General features: G+C 61.3%; 2 protein-coding genes across 2 annotated transcripts; one reads left to right on the forward strand and one right to left on the reverse strand.

Annotated features, from left to right (window-relative positions):
* Positions 1-697: 697 nt before the first annotated feature.
* Positions 698-10,083, forward strand: CALM3 (calmodulin 3). Its single transcript, XM_001500846.7, has 6 exons — positions 698-897; positions 5,156-5,186; positions 7,488-7,631; positions 7,800-7,906; positions 8,188-8,323; positions 8,442-10,083. The coding sequence occupies exons 1-6, from the start codon at positions 895-897 to the stop codon at positions 8,468-8,470; spliced, it is 450 nt and encodes a 149-aa protein (XP_001500896.3). The 5' UTR covers positions 698-894; the 3' UTR covers positions 8,471-10,083.
* Positions 10,084-14,499: 4,416 nt separating this feature from the next.
* On the reverse strand, positions 14,500-18,758 carry PTGIR (prostaglandin I2 receptor). Its single transcript, XM_023649966.2, has 2 exons — positions 17,506-18,758; positions 14,500-16,491 (listed from the first exon to the last, which is right to left on the reverse strand). The coding sequence occupies exons 1-2, from the start codon at positions 18,271-18,273 to the stop codon at positions 16,105-16,107; spliced, it is 1,155 nt and encodes a 384-aa protein (XP_023505734.1). The 5' UTR covers positions 18,274-18,758; the 3' UTR covers positions 14,500-16,104.
* Positions 18,759-21,873: the final 3,115 nt, after the last annotated feature.

The following is a 21,873-nucleotide window of genomic DNA, read 5'->3' on the forward strand; positions in this document are numbered from 1 at the left end:
CGCCCTGTTCCCAGAAGCTGTCCTAGGACGGCCCCAATTTCATGGCCCCTGCGCCGATCAGGAGCGAAGCGGGGACAGGTGTGCCCTGCACACCTGCGGAGCGCGTCTTAAGGTGTAGACACCTGCCCAGCTGGGGGCGGGGCTTCCAGACCCAGCATTTTGGATTGCACCATCTTCCATCTGTTAGAGGGGAGAGCCGAGCAAGTCCTTGTGAGTCTCCCGCCATCCCTGTTACCACTCCCTGGCCACGAAGACGATGTGTGTGCCTCTCGAACAGCCACATGGTTTCCCCGTTCGCCTTGCTACGCCGCGCAGCGCCGCGCGGCCACCCATCGCAGGCGGCCCCACCGCCACCACGCAGTGGCTCGCCCCAGTTTGACGCATTGCAGGGAAGGCCGGACCAATCGGCGCCGCGCTCTCATTTCCGCCCGGCCCGGGGCCCAATAGCGGCGCGGCTCACACAGGACTGCGTCACGCGCCGCCGAGCGGTGCACCTCCGCCGGCGAGGAAAGTGCCGCGGACGCAGGGGGCGGGGCGCGGCGACGGAAAGTAGTCCAGCGGCGGGGACGCGCGTGCGCGCGGCCGGCGGGCTCAGCCCGGCGCTGCGCGGCGTGGGAGCGGCGCATCCGCGGGCCCGTCGGCGCGGCGAGGGGCGCGGAGGGATCCGCGGGGCCGCAGTGCGGCGGCGCGCGGGCCGGGCGGGGCGGGGCCCGGCGAGGCGGGGCGCGCGCGGCGGCCGTTGGGGGACCGTTGGGGCGGGCGGCGGCGGCGGCGGCGCGCGCTGCGGGCAGTGAGTGTGGAGGCGCGGACGCGCGGCGGAGCTCGAGCTGCTGCAGTTGCTGCCGCCGCCGGAGGAACCTCGATCTCCGCGCTCCGGACGCTCCGGGCCTCGCTATGGTGAGTGAGGCCGGGGGGCGGCCGAGGCTGGGGGCTCCGAGGCGGGCACGGCGGGACGGGACCCCTGAGACGGCCCGGGGACCCTGGTTGAGGGCGATTGGGCCCCGGCCGGCGCGGCTGGACCCCTGCTGCTCCCTGGTCGGGGGCCTTCAAACCCAGAGCGGGACGTTTGGACCCCCAAAGCGGGTTGGGGGCTTCCAGAAGCCACTTTTAGCACCGGATGTGGTGTTAGGGCCCCCAGATGGGCACCCGACCCCTCAGAGGGGACGTTTGAACCCAGATGGAGCATCTGGACTTTCAGAGGGGGCGCTTGGACCCCAAAAAGGGCTTTTGGATGCAGGATGGAGCGTTTGGTCTCTGGGGTGGGGTGTTTGGACCCCTGGGGGGCAGAATAAGAAACCTTGGCCGAGGGAGGGGGTGATTTGGGTCCCGATGGAGCTTTTGGGTCCAGATAGGATACGGGGAAGGGAGATCGGAGGGAGGCCGGGCTGCTGGGGACCTTCCCGAGAGGGGGCTGTGGGTAGCTGGGCCTGGGTGGGGAGGGGTGCTCCTGGGGCACAGAGATGGGGCTCACTTCTGCAGATCAGACCCTTGAGGGTGGAGGGGGGCTTCTGCGACGACCAGCATTGCAGAGGAAGAAGGAGGGTGAGGTGGAAGCTTCGGGGACGATGAGCCTGGGGTGGGTGGCAGCGGACGTTAGAAGATGCTCTTGAAGCCTGTGGTGACTGAAGATGATTGGGGTCAGGCAGGTGGTTGAAAGGGGATGGTGAGACTGGTGCTTGTCGGTGGGGGGCAACGGGGCCTCGTGCTTGATTTGGGAGGCAGCCAGAAAAGGTCCTGGGGTTACTAGGGGGTTAAGGCTGTTGAATGAGGAAAAGAGGTTGCATTATTTGAGGGGGGGGTTGGGAGGAGTGTTGTGTTTGGGTCCATGAGAAGATGGGTTTCCAAGGTGAGGGGTGGGAGAGGACTTTGGCTTGGGTGGTGGGAGGTGAGATGGAAGGAGGCCTGGGGGGGGTGTTGGAAGAGAAAATGAATGGCAGCCGAGGTGGGCCTAGGTTTGGAGGTGGATGTGGGTAGCTCCCTGGAAGTCTCCAGGGAAAGCTGGGACAAAGACTGTCCAGGCTGGATGGGGAGTGGGCTGCAGAGGCCAGAGGGAGTGGCTATATGGTCCCCTTTCCCCAGGAAGAACGGGGCTGGGCCACAAGCACAGGGCAGTGGGAGCAGGTGGGCGGAGTTGTTCAGGCCCCTATTGCGCACTGAAGCCGCATGAAATGGGGGTGGGGGACCAAAGTTTGGGGTGCATCAAATGAGCCAGCTCTCTAAGCCTAGAACCTCACCCCCTCGCTGCCCCTTTCAGACCAAGACAGCTGCCTTTCCCAAACAGGAGTGCTGGTTTTCTTGTCTCCAGCTCCGCGCTCTGCTCTGCATCTCCTCACTTGTGCCAAATGACAGTGCAGTACAGTGTGGCGTCGGCGACAATCGAGCGCCTGTTCCTGTGGCCTCGGGGTGGGGGCTGCAGAGCTTGACCAGAGAGGACCTCCAGAGGGATCCCTTCATCGGCCCAAGGGCCACTTGTCCCGTTCGGGGCCTTCACTGAGTGCTTCTGTCAATTCCCACAGCCAGGGCTTTGACAGAAAACCAGCACACTTGTTCTTTGCTACTCCCTGCCACCCACAGCCCCCCCAGGCTCAGCCTCGGAACCGCAGGCAGCCATCGTCCCTGGCAAGGCTTGGGGAGAGCAGGCAGCCACTGCCGTGTATCCGATCTCAGACTTGCTGACACAGACCTGATGGCTCCTCCAGCGGCTACCCCGCTTTCCCCCAGCGGAACCTTGCCCAAAGGGCCCTAAAGCCCTGGCAGGTGCCAGGAGGCCCCCCACCCCCCAAACAGGACCTGAGCTTTGGCCCCAACTAGTTTCTCTTTCCATTTGTAATCAGCAAGGTGTGGGTGGGACAAGTCACTGGTAGCTGGCCTTGGACTTGGGCCTGAGCTCTGTGGCTCCTCCTTGGCCCGGGTGAGGGGCCCTGGCCTTGGTTTCCGATCTCATCTGACACTGCCCTGGCATCGGCTGGGGGCCGGGGCAAGGCCGAGAAATAATACCCTCTTCCCTCCTCCACCCCAAGATTTTTTTTTCTTGTCCAGCCCCTTGCTGGACCCTAGATGAGGGATAAGGAAGCAGGCGAGCAGCGGGGTTATTTTGGAGACCGTTTTTGGTGAAAGCTTAAAATCTTCAGCTCTGGAAAGGGAAGAAGCCGTGGGAAGGGGTCCCCTGCGCTGGTGGCTTCCCGGGTGCTCAGGTTTCTGGGCAGTAGTGGTGCTTTGAGGTCTGTAGCTTGGATCTGGGACCTTGCCTTCCCCAAGCAGGGGCAGGGGTCTCCTAACAGGGAGGGAGTCTGACAGGTCCTCCAGGCAGAGCCACGCCTCTTTGCAGCAGCCCTGTAACAGAGTGACGGTGCCTGCTGCACCTTCCAGCTCCTTGGTTGGGGGGCAGCAGAGCCCCTGCTGGGCATTCCGCAACCTGTGCCCGCCTCCTTGCCCCCAGCCCAGCCCCTGATGGGGCTGCCCGAAGGTGGGGGGATTGGACTTCCTGCAGAGCCGTGAGGTCAGGGTGGAAGGTCCTCCATCTAGGCCAGGGGGAGAGGACGAAAGCAGATGGGATGAGAGCCCTCCTCCCAGATGGCTTCTGTCCCCTCTGGTCCTCCTCCGCCCCCTCCCCCGGCCTTGCCTGGCCTTGGTAACCAGAAGCCCATCGTCTTCTCACTTTCCCCAGCAGCTTCCTCGGGTATCAGGGCCTGGGGGATCCCCTCAGGCTTCTTTGTCCCTGGGAGCCAAGGGCAGCAGGGGAGCGAGGGGCTCCTGGACCCGAGCCACCAGGCTGGCATTTAGGGGCCCAGCAGCCCTGACTTGCTTTTGAAGGCCATGCAGACATGTCTCCATCCGGCCTCTTCACCTTCCCTTCAGACTGGACTTTTCCAGAATGTGCACGTGTGGTGTTTCTCCTTCTCTCCCTTCCCTTAGCCATCTCCCCTCTGTCGTTATCACTTGAATTCCCCTCCCGTTCTGCCTGTGCGGGGCTTTCTCTCAAGTTCCCCTTCCCTTAGATTTAAAAAAAAAAAGGAAAAAGGACATTTCTAATGTGAGCAGTTCATATTTGGGACGGGGTGGGGGTGGGGGTTGCCAGCTTCCACTGGAGCTCTAGAGCCTCTGGGTAAAGTAATGCAAATACACACACGAGTTTGCATCGATTCGGGGGGCTCTCAGACTCAAAACGAGACCCCTGCTGTGGACTTGGGGCCCCTTTCCCCTAATTGGGAAAGGAGGGGGAGCAGTTGTCAGGACCCCCGGTGTCCAGGGACACAGAGGCCTCCCTGGCAGCATTCACAAAGACCAGGGAAAATTCATCTTTTTGTTGGCAAAAGCGAAATGTTGGCATTCTTCCCCGCCCCCCCCCACCCCCCGCTCCTCCCCCAGATGGCTGGCCGATTCCCAGCACACCAGTGCAGGGAGAAGCTAGTGTCACCTCTTCTCTACCCTACCCCCAAGCCCCGCATGCAGCAAGGGCTGCCTGCCACCGACCGGCCAGTCCCCAGAGTGGCCAGGGCTGGAAAGGGTTAAAAACTGCAGTGCAGCTGGGGAAGCTGCCTTGAGTCTTTCAGGCTTTGCCACCGCTGCTGCTGCCACCATAGTGCCCTCCTGCCCCAAAGAAACAGGACAGAATGGCCCAACCAGGGTTCCTTCAGGCACTCGGAGCAACTCAGAGCCACCAGTGAGGGTTTGGGCCAGTTGGGCCCACTGTGCTTGGACCCAGTACCTCCCAGTAGGTGACACACAAACTAGCCAAGAGCCCAGACACCTTCCCTCTGCGCTGCCCCAGCACTGGCCTGTTTCAGTGTGGAGCCTTCTAGAGCTTGATTAGGGCTCCAGGGCAACTGCTCCCTTCACTCAGCCCCTGGGGCTCCCAGCGGCAGTGCCGACGACAAGCCGGGAACCCACGCTGTGCCAGGGCAGCTGGGTCGGCGGCGGCAGCGTTTTTCCCCACCCACTGTGGCTCCAAAGCTCAGGGCGAGACTCGAAGCCCTTGGGGCCAGGGGCCAGGCAGCCCCCTCGGGCCCTGCATCAGGCAGGCCTCAGTCCCCAGCTTCCTGAAGCACCAGACGCTGCCTCTGGCATGCCCGGCCCGTGCCCAGGTGCAAGGATGCCCTGCGGACCAGGTGGCCAGCCAGCCCAGTGACTAACTCTCTCCTTCCTGCTTTTCCAGGCTGACCAGCTGACAGAGGAGCAAATCGCAGGTGAGCTCGCCCACCCCACCCCCCACCTCTGCATCCCCAGCTACACCTTACTCCCTCTGGCCAGGATTACCATCTGACAGATGAGCTGGTGTGTCCCCTGCATCGCCCCACCCTGTGCCTGTGCTCAGAGTGTGAATAACTGTGTGTAAGAGCACACGAGCGCCCTGGGACCCCCACACCCACATCCTGAGGCGGGCCTTCACCTCCCCACGCGGCAAAGGCTGTGGTCCTCTCCTGGCCACGGGGCATCCAGGGCACTTTGAATCAGTGACTGCAGGGGGGACCCGGCTGCCTGGCCCAGCTCCTGCAGGGTGGGCTCACAAGGTGAGCCCCACCTCCCTGGGGGCTGCAGAGCTCCTGTCCCACTTTAGGAGCCACCCCGGAGATGGCTTATCACTCCCACCTTTGCACTTCCCTGCACGGGCTCACGCCGGCTTTTTCCTCTGCCAGAAATGTGGCCCCCCAGCTTTGCCTGGGCAGCAGCTTCTCATCCTTGCAGTCTCAGCTCAAGTGTCACCTGGGAGAGGCCTTCCCGGACTCCCTCTTGGATAGAGCCCCTTCCTCTGCTCTCCATCACGTCCCCCTGTGTGTTTCCTCCATAGCCCCTCTCACTATCTGAAATTCCCTCCTGCTATCTTTACCCACGGTGTCTCCTGTCACTGGATGTGAGTTCCTGGAGTTGGGGACTTGGGTTTTGGTGGTCCCCGCTGTGTCTTCAGTGCCTCAAACACAGTAGATGCTCCGTAAATTTTTGTTGGCTAAACAAATGCGCAGAGGAACGATCACCTGTCTCCCCATAAACTAACAGATGGGTCCCATCGAACTTATAGCCCTCCCCAAGGCCCAGAAGGTCACGGCTGCAGGACCTGTTGTGTGACTGAGTGGTATCTGTGCCCCGCTCTCCCCAGACCGGGCTGGCTGAGGACAGAGAGCAGCTCCCGCTGTATCCCCGTTGCCACGCGCCAGCGCACAGTAGGCAGGAGGCAAGATGCGGAGAGTGGGCCCCTGGGCCCCAGTGGCCGCCCACCCCCGCTCTGCTGTCAGGTCCAGTGGGCTACATGACAAGGACTGAATGCCCAGCCACTGGAGGGGGAGGAGGCGGGAGCGGCCTTGCCTTCTCTCTCCCCTCTCCCCGCCAACACACAGCCACACTTTGAGCTTCTCAACCTTGGCCCCAGGTGGCTCTGGAGACCCACCCAGGCAAGCCAGAGAACCTCCCTGTTGTTCAGTGATCTGTACGACCCGCGCCCTCCCCACGAGAACAACAAGGCCTCAGCGCAGGGAGGTGCCAGCATCCCCAAGGGGACTCTTACCAAGTCCCCAGGGCCCAGAGGCTCGGGGGCGCAGCTTGTCAGCTGTGTGTGTGGCTTCCACTGCACCTGCCACCCATACCCCAACTCTCTGCCCTTGTGTAACACAAACACACACTCCGCTCTCCGCCCCGTCCCCATTAGCAAACTGTCCGCCGCCTCACCCCAGCCCACACCCTCTGGGAATAGGCTGCCAGGCATCTGTTCTCTGGGGGCTTGGGGGTAGGGAGCCCCGGGTGCCAAAATGGGCCCAGTGGGAGGGCAGGAGCCACGTGCTTCTCTCCCCACTCCTGATGCGTCCCCAGCTGTGGCCTGCCCACTCAGCGCCACTAGCTCCTCATCCTCCTGGCTTGGCAGCCGTCCCCTCTCCCTCCATCCCCCCGCCGCCCCACGCACCGTCCGTCAGCCGCGCTCTGCTGCCGACCACCCCCACCCTCACCACGCACAGCCGCTCGCTCGGCTCCTCCTCTGGAAGCCGGTGGCACGGGCGTGGGGAACTGGGCTGGGAGGGCCAGTCGGGAGGGACACAGTGCCGGCCAAAGGCGTTCTGCGGCCTCCCCTTCGCCTCCCTTCCCGCCGCTTGACCTTGGCTGGCATACTTCAGACGGGGACTTCTCTTGGCCCTCTTCCACTCTGTGACTCAGGACATCAGTCCAGGTCATCGTCTGAGGCCGAAGCCAGGGACCAGAAAGACATGTAGAGTTATCTGACAGCTCAGTGGTATTTCCCCCATTTTTACTCACTGGGCGAGGTTGGCTGAACAGGTCGCTTTCCTTAGCACAGAGGAGGTGCTCATAACTGTCGACCAAAGGCAGGACCAGGTCTGCCCTGAGCACCAAGGCCAAAGGCCTGCACTGGAACTAAAGTCTCGCTCTGGTTTCTCTTGGGGGCGCTGACTCCCTCGGCCCCCCTCCAGGAGGGAGTCCCGCATTCCGAGGTCAGGATGTCCTTGTGGTCCTCGACCTCTGACTCATTTCCTTTCTTCCCCCAGAGTTCAAGGAGGCCTTCTCCCTCTTTGACAAGGATGGAGACGGCACGATCACCACCAAGGAGCTGGGGACAGTGATGAGATCCTTAGGACAGAACCCCACTGAAGCAGAGCTGCAGGACATGATCAACGAGGTGGACGCGGATGGTGAGCCCTGCGGGGTGGGTGGGCCGCCCCGCTCTTGCTCACCCCTGGTGCCTCCGGGAAGCCCTCTTTGGGGCGATGAATGAGCCAGGCCCTCCTGTCCCGGGGCTCTGGGGTTGTCTCCCGGAGCCCAGGCCAAGAGCATTCCCTGCTCCCTCCCCGGCTCTCCAGGGAACGGCACCATCGACTTCCCGGAGTTCCTGACCATGATGGCCAGGAAGATGAAGGACACGGACAGCGAGGAGGAGATCCGAGAGGCCTTCCGTGTCTTTGACAAGGTAAGCAGCCCTTTCCCAGGGTGGCGCTGGGACTCTGGCAGAGACACAGAGTCTGGGGGCCCCAGGACGCCCACCGCAGCCAGAGCCACTGAGTCACCACTTCCGGGAGGCCCGGGTCCCCATGCCAGCCCCAAGGCCACTCGCTCTACAACCAGAGGAACCCCCCTTCTGCTGCCCAGTGGGGTGACCGACAGTCCCTGCCTTGCTGCCTTTGTCCCACTGTCCCCGGGGAAGAGCGAGGTGAAGACCGTGAGCTCAAGCCTTTGTCCCCCAACACCCAGGACGGCAATGGCTACATCAGCGCCGCAGAGCTGCGCCACGTGATGACGAACCTGGGGGAGAAGCTGACCGACGAGGAAGTGGACGAGATGATCAGAGAGGCTGACATCGACGGAGACGGCCAGGTCAATTATGAAGGTGAGTCGACGCCCGGCCCTGTCCCCGGAGCCGGCCCCTGATCCCCGTGCGGGGGAGGGCCGCCCTTGGCTCGGCCCTGCTCCCCCGCTGACCTCCTCCCTCTCTTTTGACTTCACAGAGTTTGTACAGATGATGACCGCCAAGTGAAGGCCCCGGGCAGCTGGCGATGCCCGTTCTCTCGATCTCTTTCTTCTCGCGCGCGCACTGTCTCTTCCATACTCCCCTGCGTACCCCGGTTCTAGCAAACACCAACTGATTGACTGAGAATCTGATAAAGCAACAAAAGATGTGTCCCAAGCTGCATGACTGCTCTTTCTTCTCCCTCCCGGAGTCTCCTCCCACACCCTCTTCTCTTCCTCTGCCCTGCCCCTTCCATCGCATCTTCCAGGCCTGAGGCATTCACACAAGGAGCCCCCGTCCCCCTCAGGGGAGCCTCTGCCCTCCTCCTCCAGCCCGGGTGGCTCTCCTCCGTTTCCGTTTATTTCCTCCCGTTTGTCATCTTACGTTGGGTGCTGGGGTGGCTGCCAGCCCTGTCCCTGGACCTGCGGGGGGTGCCGAGGCCCTCCCCCAGGCGGAAGAGCATGCCTTTCACTGTTGCATGCAACCAGCCCTGTGAGTCCATGTGCAAATCCCAGCGGCCTTTGGGGGCAGGCGTGCCCAGCGAGGCTTCCGGAAGCACTGAGGGGGATTGAGGAGTTGTGGTGTTAACTGGATGTGGCCCAGGAGCGGGTCGAGAGTCCAGGGAGTCTTGGAAGCTGGCATTGTTACCGCTTGCGGAGGCAGCCACCAGGGGACAGACGGAGTGGACCACACTCGGATCCCCTTGGCTGCCATTCTGAAACCACCGGATTGGCTTCCTGAGGTCGGGCTGGGCGCACTGCTCAGTTGGCCACTCTGCAAATTGTCCGCGCCCGCATTCCTGAAGCATCTTTGTAAGCTGGGCTGTGAATACCTGGTGCTAACATCCCGGGCCACTCCCTCGCGATGCACCTGCCCCCCCACATTGAGGTCCCCTCGTGGGGACACATGTGGAGACAGCTGCTTTGTAATGTCCTGGTTATCCTTTTGGGTTTTTTTATGCCCCTTAAAACTTGCATTTTGTCCGAAACCTTGCCAGGCTAGCTGAAGGGTGGGGAGAGGGAAGATGCACCCCACCACGCGCTCGGGAGAACATACCTGCAATAAAACAAGCTTGGCGGCTGGCTGCCCGGAGCACCGGCAACCGGGGGCAGCTCTGTCCTGGTCGCCGGCCCCTCCCGCTTCTCTGTGGTGACTCGGCTGGCTCCCTCCATCTGTGCTGTCCTCTCCCCGCCTCTGCCCTCGCCCGCCTGCCTGCCCCCACGCTCCCCAGCGGAGAGCATGATCCGTGACCTTGCTTCTGACCTTCGCCTCTGGGACAAGTAAGTCAATGTGGGCAGTTCGGTCATCTGGATTTTGTGTCCTTTTTCCGTTCATCTGCCCCCTCCCCCCCAACCCAGGTTGATCAAGTGGCTTTTCCTGGGACCTGCCCAGCTTGGAGAGTCTCTCCCCATCCCCGCTCTGGCACCCAGACTCAGGGGAGGGGAAGTGGGGAGGGCCTGGTGGGAGACCCGGCCAAGAGCTGAGGGTAAGGGCAGGTAGGCATGAGGCTGTGGACATTTTTGGAGTGTTTCGGTTTTGGGTTTGTGTTTTTTTTTTTAAAAAAACCGGGCAATATTGTGTTCAAGCTGTGAAGAAAAATATATATCAATGTTTTCCAATAAAATACAGTGACTACCTGACTCGGCTCTTCCCCTCTTGCCTCGGTTTCTGGGCCTGCACCCTGCATGGGTCCGGCGGCCCTGCCCAGAAGAGGCTGTGGTCCGTGCTCGCTCGAAAGACTAGTCCTCGTCACAGCAGCCACTTAGGGACCTGGGCCAGGTTCCGATCGCAGCCAGATGGCATGGGTGTTGAGGGCAGCGTGCGTCCCGGCAGTGAGGGCAGTCAGCTCAGTGCTGGCCGTAGGTGTGTGTGGGAGAGCACCCCACCTTTGGGAGGGCTTGTGTCAGTCCAGGGATGACGGGAGACAAGAACTGAGAAGGCCCCAGGCCGGTCCAGCTGCCACGAGGGCATCCCAGTTAGGCGGAGGCAGTATTGAACTGAGACCTGAAAGGCGTGCAGTCACCTGGCCCCACCGGGGAAGGAAGGGTGCCGTCCAAGGGAAGAGCAAGAAGGCAGGGGCAGCCCCCGGGGCCCAGGCCGGGCTGGGGATTCTCCACAGCGTGCTCTGGGGAAGGGACGGCCTTCCCCAGTGAGTCACTGTCCGTCAGGCGGCCGGAGTGTCCCGTGTGGTCCTGAGCTCACGCAGCGTCAGTCAACTCCAGGACAGGCCGCAGGACCTAGGGGGATTTGAAACCAAATGCCTGAAACAATTGCAAACTCCAGAAAGCTCCATAGCTTCCCTCCCGGAAGTGGGCATGGGAGGACCAAAGGCCTTGGGGGCTTTTCCCAGAATGCACGTGCCCCACCCCGACTAGGAATCCCACCGGCTCCCTTTCCGAGGGGAAGGAATGGAGAGCAGACATCCAACTTCGAGCTGCTCTCACTCCGCCACAGGGCCTGGGCAGGAGTCAGGGAGAGGGTTCAGAATAAAAGCTTCCTCCCGCTCCTCTTCGCCTGGCCTTGGGAAGGATGGAGAAGCCTGCCAGAGCCCCAGCTTTGGTGCCCCCTTTTTCTGCCGTCTGGTTGTGGCTTGGCATTTGGCAAAGACGGTCGAGTGTAATGGCAAAGAGCTCAGGGTCTGGGTTGCCCACCAGCTCCAGCGTGTCCCTGCCGTGGCTGGCTGAGTGCCCGGTGAGCGTCAGCCAGTCTTCACTGGGGGCTTCCTGCTCCACAGCCGCTTCTAAGCTCTGCCTTCGTGATCTCGTTGAATCCTGCAAGCAGCCATTTGGGCTGGATGCTAGGAAACTGAGGCCAGAGAAGTGAAGACACCGCTCCAAGGTCATCAAGTAGAAAGTGGCGGAGCTGGAATTTGAGCCAGCTCTGACCCCAAGGCGTCTGTGCTCTCAGCTGCCCGGCTTTGGAGTCAATGGTCATTTTTTAAAAACCCTGACTTGAGGCAGGCCCGAGACAGAGCAGTGGGAAGGCTAGGCGGAGGCTGGGGTCAGCGTGGCGGGATCTGAGATGGGAGCTGCCCTCTTAGCAGCCAGGAGACCCAGGGAAAATTCTGGCCTCGTAGTTGAGAGGAAGACAGGCTGGAGGGACCCACGGAATGGGCTCCCAGCCCAGCACGACCACTGCCTGCAGGGAGTCTGTGCGCTCATGAAGCCACAGGGTCCACCCAAGTGACTTCACTTCTCCACGCCTCAGTTTACCAGTCTGCAAAATGGACAATAATGATGATCTAGGGAAGGAGGGTCCTAAAAATATCCACATCTGAGGGTTGCGCCAAGCACTCTTTCTAGACATTTAATTCTCGTCCAGGCCGGATGAGCGAGAATGACGTTCAGCACCTACATATGGCGTGCACGCTCTGCCGCGGGCATATGGGCATGAGATCCATTACTACCAAGATGTGACAGGAAGGGACTGGAGGCCCGGGTCAGGAAAAGCCTCTCGCGCCGCACTTCTCGGAAGTGGCTGAGTTGGGGCTCCAAACCCCAGATCAGTCGCATCCCAAGCGCCCAGGCTTTTAACCGCCGCCTCGCGCCACCTGCATTCTCCGCTGCCCGTCATTATGTTCCCCCTCGGGCCCTCGGTTTTGAAAGACTGTTACTCCCAGACAGGCTGCATTATTAAATAATCATGACTTCCCTTTCCCATTCTTTATTAATCAAAGACACATAGATGGCTCTCTGAGCCTCTAATGGACGCGGGGCAGGCTGAGGGGAGCCGACTCCAAGGCAGAGAGATGCTCGCGGTGGGCGCCAGGCCCAGGTCAGGCTCTCAGACCTGCTGAGCCAGCTCAAAGCCTGTCCTACGAAGGTGACTGGGCAAGGGACACACCGGGGTGCCCATCGGGGCCTGCATGAGGGACGTCCAGCTTCCCTCGCTTCCCCAAGAGTGGCCGCCGCTTCTCAATGTCACTCCCAGTGTGACCAGCAGGTGGGGCAGTGACTACAGAAGGCCCTGGAGAGCTGCGACTCGGGACCAGCCCCGGTGTGAACGTGTGCTCAAATCCCGCCGGTGGCCAGGCCCGGTGGCAGGAATACAGAAAGGGAGAAAGAAGTGAAGTTAAAAAGGAATGACATCTCCTTGAAGTCAGACCCATCCTCGCATGTCCCTCCTCGACCCCCGGCCCCAACGAGGACAGGTCTCGTATACATTCTCAGATCCCCACACTGTGCTCTCTCGGGACATCTCACAGCTTGTAATTTTGTATTTTGCGGCTTATTGTAGTACTTATTTCTGTGACGATTAAATTGTCACCCACTGGATCGCGAGCGAGGTAGGGCCAAGGCGGTGTCCGTCGTTGCTACACCCTCAGTGGGCAGAGGGCAGCCTTGGGCCCAGAGCAGGTTCAAGAGAATGTATCCTGAATTAATGAATGAACAAGAGGCCGAAGAAAGGAGGCATTTGAGTCCCAAGTCAGAACACTCCGCCTTACTTAGCTCCCTTTCTTCCAATCCCCAGGCTCAGCCATCCCCTCCTCCATGAAGCCCTCCTGGATGTCCCCTAGCCTTCCCCCTCCCTGACCCCGAGCCCTGCCGACTCTGGACTGTGAGCCCCAGGAGAGCAGGGCCAGGGCTGTCTCTGTCACTGGCATGTCCCCAGTGTCGCAGGGACAAGCCCTGACATACAGAAAGCCCCCAGGACGAGCCTGCTGGATGAATGGACAAATGTCTGCGAGGCGGGCTGCAGCGAGTGCCATCTCCGGGCCTGAGAGGAGCCGTTCCGGCTCCAAGGAGGAGGGGTAGTCTAAGCAGGACCTTAAAGGGCACAAGTGTTTGGGGAATGGAGAAGGGGAAACGCTGTTCCGGGAAGAGTGAGCTCAGCAAGCCGGGAGGTGGAGGCCCAAGAGGTCACGGGCTCTTTGGGGAAACCTCAATGTCTGCCGGGGCTGAGCAGAGAGCGTGGGAGTCGACCCTGGGGCTCCAGGCAGCCGGAGCCCTTCGAGCTTTGCAGGCAAGGGGGTCACAGCCCGGACAGAGCCTTCCAGACAGGACTGCGGCAGCCAGCAGCAGAGAGGACACACGGAGCATCAGGAGGCAGGACACCAGCTAGGGAGCAGCTGCCACATCGTCCCAGAGTGGCTGTGGGCGGATGAGGCAGGAGTTGTTTGAAAACCCCTGACCTGGCAGGCAGTGTGGACATCCAGGCCGGAGGTGGGGGGGATCTGAGACAACAGTGGGCCACAGAGGAGGGGGTGGATCCCTGAGATGTTAGGCCTGCCGGGTCAGAGCCAGCAGCAAACCCGCTGCAGCGCTTAATCCTCTCCTCCCCTTAACCCGCATCTGAAGAATGGGTCTGACATAGCACCCACCTCGGGCGAGGAGGCTGGGGGCTCCGATGCCCAGCCCCGCCCAGCATTTAGTGAATGACACCTAAGAGGCCAGATGGACAGAACTGACCCCCTGAGGGGGCAGACAGAGAGAGAGGAGGTGAGCACCCTGTTTGGGGGTCTCGCCTGGACAGGCAGGCCCCCCTCTCGTGGCACCAGCCAGAAACGCCCCTCTGCAGCCCCTCACCCCCCCACCCCCAGGATTGGGTTCCCATGGAGGCCAGGCCAGGTTTGGTGACCAAGGCCAGACCCCACCTGGTGTTTCTTGACCTATTTTTGTACAAGTCAACTTTTTCATTATTAAATTCAACCAACAGATGACTGTCGCGACTGCCATAACAGTGTCTACGCACCCTCAGTTTCTTTTTCAGTATTACATGGGGTTTTTTATTATTGTGGTGAAATACCCATAACACGAAATGTACCATTTGAACCATTTGCAAGTGTGCAGTTCAGAGACATTTAGTACATCCTGGAGGCTGGGCAACCACCACCACCATCTAGTTCCAGAACATTTTCCTCACCCCGGAAGGAAACCCCGTCCACAGGAAGCCGTCATCTTGACCTATTTTAACTCTTCCAGACGCCCCTTATTCTTTACCATGATTTGAATCATAGAGACTGAAAAAAAAAGTCGAAACAAAGGAGCAAAGCATTGCTTTTTTTCAAACCACTTTTGCCCAGAGAGCCAGAGGCAACAATAGAAACAACATCGACGTCAATAACAGTAGCATTTATTGGGGGCTTTATTCCAAGCCCTGTGCTAAACTGCTTTTCAGAGCGAATCCTATAATCCGCAGTACAGCCCCGTAAACTAAATACTAGATTCTGATGGCCGTTCTATGTCAAAGGACGCTGAGGGCCAGGGAGGCGAAGTCACCAGCCGGACAAGTGAGCTGGGCTCTAAGGACAGGTGGATCAGCTCCACCCTGAGACTGTGCTTTCTCTGGCTGCGTGGTCTGGGGCCGGTGATTGCCCTCTCTGAACCTGGACACCAGCCTCCCAGAAAGGCTCTCATAACAGTAGGCTGGAGTGCGAGGGTGCACCTCGCTGAAGTTCGCCACGACTGTCTTTACGGGAGGCCCGCACCTCGCCTACCCCCCAACACCCTGGTGGGGATTTATTGTTTCAACCCAGGAGCATGTGAGAAAGGGGAACTGGGGCTGGCAGGGGACAAGAGGCGGCTTTCCTAGTCACTCTGCCACCCCCCTGAGCAACACTTCCCTTCATGCCAGTTGGCTCATTCCCGAACACCCTTGATTCTGGAGAACTGGGGCTGGCCGGGGTGGGGGGAGCTTTTCACCCCACTTCCCTTCCTGCTGCTCTGCTCACTCCTGAGCAGCCGGGGATGAGAACAAGAAGGGAGGAGCGGCGGAAGGCTGGAAATCACCCAGCAGAGTCCAGGGCTGGGCAGAGACTGGTCTGTGTCTGCAACACCAGGCAGAGTCAGCCCCCCCCGCCCCCATTTGTTGAATGAATGAAATTTCTGTAAGGGCTCCAAGGACTCCAGAGGTGAGGTCAGGCTCTAGAAGGGGGCAGCTATGGATTCAGGCACAGACACAGGACTTACCGCTGTGCTCTTCATGGTCCCCAGAATCCATACCTCCCAGCCCTTGGCCCTCCACCTTATCCATCTGCCCCAGCACCCTTGTGCCCACAGGCCTCATCCTGCAACCCACCAAGCCGTGCAGTTTCGCCGACACGTGTCCAGCGGTGTCACCCACAGCGCAGGAGTCTCCGCATCCTCCCACCTCCCCTGGGGGGGCCAGGGCTCCCAGGTCTGATGGAGAGTCAGAAGCAAGGGGAAGCAGGGAGCTTCTCCAAGGATCCCTGGCTCCTATGAGGTCAAGAGACAGTGGCTCTTGGAGTGGCCCGGGAGAGGGCAGGGCCCCTGGGGATTTGGGATGGGCAGCCGGGGCACCCTGAATGCATGAGCATCGGAGCCGGAACCTTAACCGGAGCAGACCTGAGTGCACAGAAGCCGCTGGGAACTTTTCCGCCTTCCAAATATTTAGGCAGTGAGATGGATGGGCAGCCAGGGCCAGACCAGGCCGGCCGGCCCACTGGCTATTTTGAGAGAACTGTTCTGTCTGTGCTCCAGGATAAACCTTTCCTCTCTCCCTCCTTCTCCTCCCAGAGCCTCCGACGGCCACCCAGAAGGAAGAGAAATAGCAGCGAGTCGCCCCCTGTATTCAGGGGGTCAGGGTTCTGGCAGGCGAGGGCAGAAGATTCATCTCTCGCTGGCCCGCCCACAGCCTCGGCCGTGCCCCTAATGATCCGGCTCAGGCTCCCGGAAGACAGGGCCGGAGATCGGGGGCAGATGTCAGCAGACGGAGCAGGCAGCCGCGGTCCCCACTTTGGACCGCGTTCCCACGGTGCTGTCAGATCCCTGTGCAGGAGGCAAGGGCGCCCCCTGACCCTCGCCCCAGACTGACAGCGGCACCCAGCTCCCCTCCTTCTCTCCGAGAGCAGGGGGGGCCCTTGAGTCCTTCCTCCCTGAGGCCGGCCGGGAGAGGGGCATCTGCGAGTCGCCGTGGGCAGGCCTGGGGCACAGACAGCAGAACCAGAGCCTGAGGCGCTGAAAGATGGCCTTGCGGAAAAGGATGAAGACCCAGGGGTCCAGGATGGGGTTGAAGGCGTTGAAACGGAAGGCGAGGAGGTCCCCCATCTCACTGCTGTCTGGGGCGATGGCCTGGGTGAAGCCGCGGATCTGGGGGCAGGGTGAGGGTGTCAAGGAGTACCCATCCCCCCACACACCCCACCCCAGCCCCCCTCCTCCCACTCGCTCATGTGCAGGAATGAGGGAGGGGTGGCCTGGCAGAAGGGGAAGGAAATGAGATGAAAACTAAGTAACAAATACCTCCGGGAAACAGAGGGAGAGAAAGCACCAGAAAACCCCGCCAGCAGAGGCAAGTGGATGAGAGATAGGGGCCATGTGGGTGGGGCCCAGGGCTGTGCCTGTGTCTCTTCACCACTTTCAGCCTCTGAGTCATCCGTAACCCCCAAAAGGTTTGACCACCCTCAAATCTAGCCCAGAGCTTGCATCTTACGGAAAGGGAAACTGAGGCCCAGAGTGTGGGTGGGGTAACTCGATGCCGCAGTAGCAGGGTCTGCCCAGCTGCGATTTGGGAAAAGCAGGGGGGGAGCTTCTGCAGGCAGGGGGCGAGGCCGGGAGATTCCGAGAGCAGATGGCGGGTGGGGCTGGTGGGGAAGTGGGGGACACCATGGCCGGGAGATGAGACTTGAGAATCGGGAGCCCGGGGGCCAGACCTGGTTCTGTGTGGTCGTGGGCAAGAGACATCGCCCCTCGTCTGTAAAATGGTGACAGGACCCGGCTTTGTCTGTGTCTTGCTAAATGCTTGTGGAATGGATGCATAAGGTAATTGTGAAGATGATCTGAGCACAGGGCGGGCATAGAGCAAGTGCTTAATGGATGGTGGATCTGATCAGTACAGGGGCAGAGGAAGGTTGGGGGTGCGTTCAATTGCAGAGGGGTACGCTGGAGATGTGGAAGGGGGAAGACAAGGGATCAGGAGGAATCAAACAGGGCAGAAGCAAACGGGGAGAGGCTTTCCAGAAAGTCAGGAGCCGCTTGACCGTGGACAATGCCACTGACCTCTTTGAGTCTCAGTTTTCCCATCCGTGAAATGGGCACAACTGAGGGAGCACAGAGCCAGGCACCACCCTCTCCCTGCAGCCCACCCCAGAGGCAGAGGGGACTCACCGTGAGAGGCAGGGAGCACACGGTCATGATGCCCGTCATGAGCGCCAGCAGAATCAGGTGGTCCACCTCGTCCTCGCCCCCCCGGGGCCCGGGGACCAGCGAGCCCTGGTGGCGCCTCTGCTGGCGGTACATGCGGCAGAGGCTGAGGGTGACGGAGCCGTTGCAGAGGACGATGGCAGCCACCAGCAGGGCCACCAGGCTGGCGTAGGCCAGCGAGAAGGCGCAGCCGCCCGGCTCGGCGGAGCGCATGCGGATGAAGCACCAGCTGCCCGGGCAGTACTGCTGGTGCTGGCCCAGGCCCAGCAGGGGCAGCGCGCAGAAGAGGGTGCAGAAGGCGTAGATGGCCGGGAGCGCCAGGCGGGCGCAGCGCGGCGCGTCCAGCTGCGCGTAGAGGTAGGGGTGGCTGAGCGCCAGGCAGCGCTCCACGGCCATGGCGCAGAGCAGCAGCGTGGAGGCCAGGCCGAAGAAAGTCATGGCGAAGGCGAAGGCATCGCAGAGCGCCGGGCGGCCCCGGGCCAGGCCCAGCAGCGAGCTGTTGCGCGCGTAGGCCACGAACACGGCCGGGCTCAGGAAGCACGTGCCCAGCAGGTCAGTGACCGCCAGCCCCGTGACCAGCACGGCGAAGGCCGAGGGCCGCGACCGCCGCCGCGTCCCCAGGATGCCCAGCGCCAGCCCGTTGCCCACCACGCCTGCCACGAACATCAGGGTGCTGGTGGCCGGGCCCACGGAGTCCCGCACGTAGGTGAGGTTCCGGCACGAATCCGCCATCCCGGCCTCCGTCTGCCGGCTTGGACTGGAGGGGTCCCAGGGGTGGGAGGTGGGGGCTGGGGGATGAGGGCGAGCCGGGTCTGCGGCCAGCTCAGACGTCCCGCGCCACCGTGTCCTCCCGGCACCTGGGGATTTCTCCGTCACTCGGCAGTTCTCCTTGCGCGTGTGCGTCTGTCTGTCTGATATTTCTCTCCCTTCTGTCTTCCTGTCTGTTTCCGTCCCTCTGTCTGCCTCTCTGCCTCGTCCTTCCCTCTCTGCCTCCTAGTTCTTTCCTTCTCTGTCTCTGTCTCTTGCTCTCTGCCTGTCTCTGTGCCTCCCTTGTCCACCACCCCCCCCCCCACAGCCCTCTAGCCCCTTCTCCGCATCCCTGCTTTCCCAGGCCCTCCTCACCACACCTCTGCAGTCTCTCTCAGTCCCTCCTGTGTCCCCTCGCTCCCAGGTCTCCTGTCTTGTGTCCGTCTCGTCTCGTGTGTCAGCTTCTCCCTACTTCCCCCCCTCTTCCCTCCCTACTCATCTTGCCTGCAAGCCCCAGCTTTTTCATTTCCTCTCTGCCCCGCCCTCCCTCCCCCTGCTTTCTCCAGAGGCCCCCTGCGCTCCCTCCCGCCTTCCCTGGCACGCTCCCTCCGTACCCCCTGCCCAGGACATCCATCTCCAGCCCTCCTGGCTTCTGCCTCCTCTCCCTGCGTCCTCTCCCGGTCCCCATCTCCGAGCCACCTGTCTCCTCCCAACACCAGTCTCTGCCCTTCTGCCTTCCCAGCGGCTCCCAGTGGCCCCGGGACCCCTGAGTCATCACTCGGACTCCAGAGCTCACCAGTGGGGGCCAGGATGGGACCTGAGGGGCACAGCTGACCAGTGTGCAATCCTTCTGGGGGTGGTCCCTGGGATCTATTCTGGGCTCCAGGCCCCGGGGTTAGGACATTGCCCAGGGATTGAGAAATGACCAGGAAATTCCTCCCTGATGTAGTATTTCCAGGCACTACCAAGATTTCTGTTCCCTAAACACAATTCACTCCTTCCAGAAGGCTGGGGAAGGAGGTGGCCGGGCCAGAGGAAAAACGCCAGTCCCTGGAGCCCGTCCTCAGGCTCCCAGCTCCCACGCTCACTGGGCAGAGCCCGGGGAAGGGGGCGTGGGGGAGGAGGGACTGAGGCGGTAGGGGACAGGCCCTGGGACTTCCAGGGCTCAGCATCAAAGGGAAGTGCCCTCCCACCCACCCTCTCGCCTCTTGCTCCAGCACTCCCAGGCCCCCGGTCAAGCTCTGGTGACCTTGACCTCCAGGAATAATATTTTGGCTACAGCCAGCCGTCCAGGGCTCTAACACTGCTGTCACATTGATCTCTCCCACCCCACCCCAAACACACCCCCGCCACCCTCTGGCCAGCGTGGTCAGCCTGCATGTCCCAGCTGCCAGCACAGCTGGTCCTCATTGCCACTGAGCCCACAGCTTCCCAGGCAGCCTCCCTGCCCCTAAGGGCCAGAAGGGACCCAGGGGAGCCTCTCAGACACCCCTGACTTTTCAGTGTAGAGATTACAAACTCGGGGGCTCCCTCCCTCTGACTCGGGTTCGTGTCCCAGCTCGAGCAGCTTGCTGCTGTGTGATGGTCCCAGGCGAGGACGCAGGCAGTGTATCTCAGTTTCCTCTTCTGTATAATGGGGGGACACCGGCTTCACAGGCCTCGTGGCCGACCGTGGCCAGCTGCCTATCCCACAGCCCTCTTCGCAACAAGGAGAGAGCCCATGCAGATGTCATGTCCCATCCTGGGCCAGCGGGGGATGCTGCCGACTCCCAGGGCTGGACCAGTGGGCAGCCGCAGACTTCCCCTCTCCATCCCCGTATCCTTCAGTGACCACAACCCTCTCGCCCCTTCCCTCCCGCTCCCTATCACCCCTGCCCAGCTGTCACCCCCAGCTTCCGGCAGGATGGACGCCCCGGCTCCAGCCACGCCAGGGGCTCTAAGAGTCACCACACAGCCCCATTTTGGGGGTGCCTGTGTGTGCAGGTCTCGGGCCTCCTGGCTATGTGGTCCCCCTCTCATGTTCCCCAGTCTCCAGGCAGAGCAGAGGGAACTCAGGAAGTTATATGGTATTAATGAAGGATGGCGCCTGGCAGGCTTGCGTCCTTCTGCCTTCCTAGCAGCTCCCAGTGGCCCCGGGATCCCTGAGTCATCACTTGGACTCTGGAGCTCACCAGTGGGGGCCAGGGCATCAGGGCAGTTGCGGGGTGTGGGGGAGCTCTGGGTCCCAGAGCCTCCTTTCCACTGACTTCCTGTCCCCACCAGGGACCGCTGAGCATTCAGGAAGTCCACTCTGCTCCCATGCTCAGTGAGACCTCAGACGTGCCCTGCCCGACTCCAGGCCTCAGTTTCCCCACCTCTGCTGCTGTGGGGCAGGAGCTTTTGCAGCCCTGGCATCAGTTCTGTGCTCCAGAGCAGGCGGGGTGGCGGTGACTGTCACTCATTCCTGTTGGAAGGACTAAGGGTCCCTAGGGTCCACGCCAGTGTCGGACACACGTCCACTCACCTTCCGGGGACCCCCAGCTGCCTGTCCAACTGTGGCCCCAGCCAGGCCCATAGGCCCAGCCCACAGGTCACCCCAGCTGGGCTCTGGGGGTGGCTCCCAGGAGTCGGGGAGCTGTGGGAAGGAACTTCTCTGGGTGGGTGAGTAAGCAGCTCTGGTCCCTCCACCCACCTCTGGGAACAGGACTCGGGCCTCTCCCGCAAGAGGCCCCGGGGCAGCGAGCAGAAGAGGAAGGACAGCCCAGAGACAATCGGAAATGGACACACAGCACCCGGGAGCCGAGGGGCACGGGCACCCGGGAGCGGGTGTGCTAGGGACTGTGGCATGTGAACTTCCTGTGTGGGTCTGTGTGGGATCATTGGGGCCTACGTGGCCTAAGGAGCATCTTTTCCACAAGGTGAGTGAGAGCGTGTGTGTGTTGTGGCGGCAGATGGGCATTATTTTCTCTGAGGTCTATTTGTGCACCTGTGTCTTTTCGTGCATCCGTTTAAGGTGGGCTCACGGGTTTCTTTCTGGCTGTGTCCACCCGCGTGTGTTTGCACGTGGAGGGGCTGCCTGGTGCAAGGGAAAGAGAGCGGATCAGGAAGCTTACGTCCACCATCACAGTCACGTGCTGTGTGATGCTCGAAAATGACTTCCCTTGTCTCAGCTTTGACGTTCTTCATCAAATAGCCATTTAATGAAGCCGTCATCCTTGCCCTTTTTGGAGCCTTATGTGAAGACGAGAGACGAAATTCACCCTGCCCGCCTCCAGGAAGCCCTCGCATAGCTGCTGGCATTATTATTATTCATTCAACAAACGCCAACCCACTTACTGTGCACCAATGCACACAATGTGTGCCACGGATGCAGAGGGGCTCAGAGGGCACCATCTGATGGGGGCGTGTTCCCAAATGGCACTCGATGTGATGGGAGAGGAAGGATGTAGCTGGAGAGGCATGGCAGGCCCTCAGCTGAGTCATTCCACACCAGCCCAGACTCCCATCTGGGTCCCTGTCCTCAAGACAGCAAACACCAAGCCGGCCAGGAAATGGGGCCCCAGGGGCCTCACCCACGCCTGCCGGCCAGCGCCTCCACCACCTGCC

Source organism: Equus caballus, chromosome 10 (genome assembly GCF_041296265.1).
Source record: "Equus caballus isolate H_3958 breed thoroughbred chromosome 10, TB-T2T, whole genome shotgun sequence".
Taxonomy (NCBI): Eukaryota; Metazoa; Chordata; class Mammalia; order Perissodactyla; family Equidae; genus Equus; species Equus caballus.

What these genes read in the sequence shown, in the direction of transcription:
- CALM3 (XM_001500846.7), top strand. An exon ending in GACAGAGGAGCAAATCGCAG is followed by an intron (nt 5,187 to 7,487) that starts GTGAGCTCGCCC and finishes TTCTTCCCCCAG; the next exon opens with AGTTCAAGGAGGCCTTCTCC. An exon ending in CCTTCCGTGTCTTTGACAAG is followed by an intron (nt 7,907 to 8,187) that starts GTAAGCAGCCCT and finishes CCCAACACCCAG; the next exon opens with GACGGCAATGGCTACATCAG.
- PTGIR (XM_023649966.2), bottom strand. Translation starts at nt 18,273, where the DNA reads ATGGCGGATTCGTGCCGGAACCTCACCTACGTGCGGGACTCCGTGGGC. An exon ending in TGTGCTCCCTGCCTCTCACG is followed by an intron (nt 16,492 to 17,505) that starts GTGAGTCCCCTC and finishes CCCTGCCCCCAG; the next exon opens with ATCCGCGGCTTCACCCAGGC.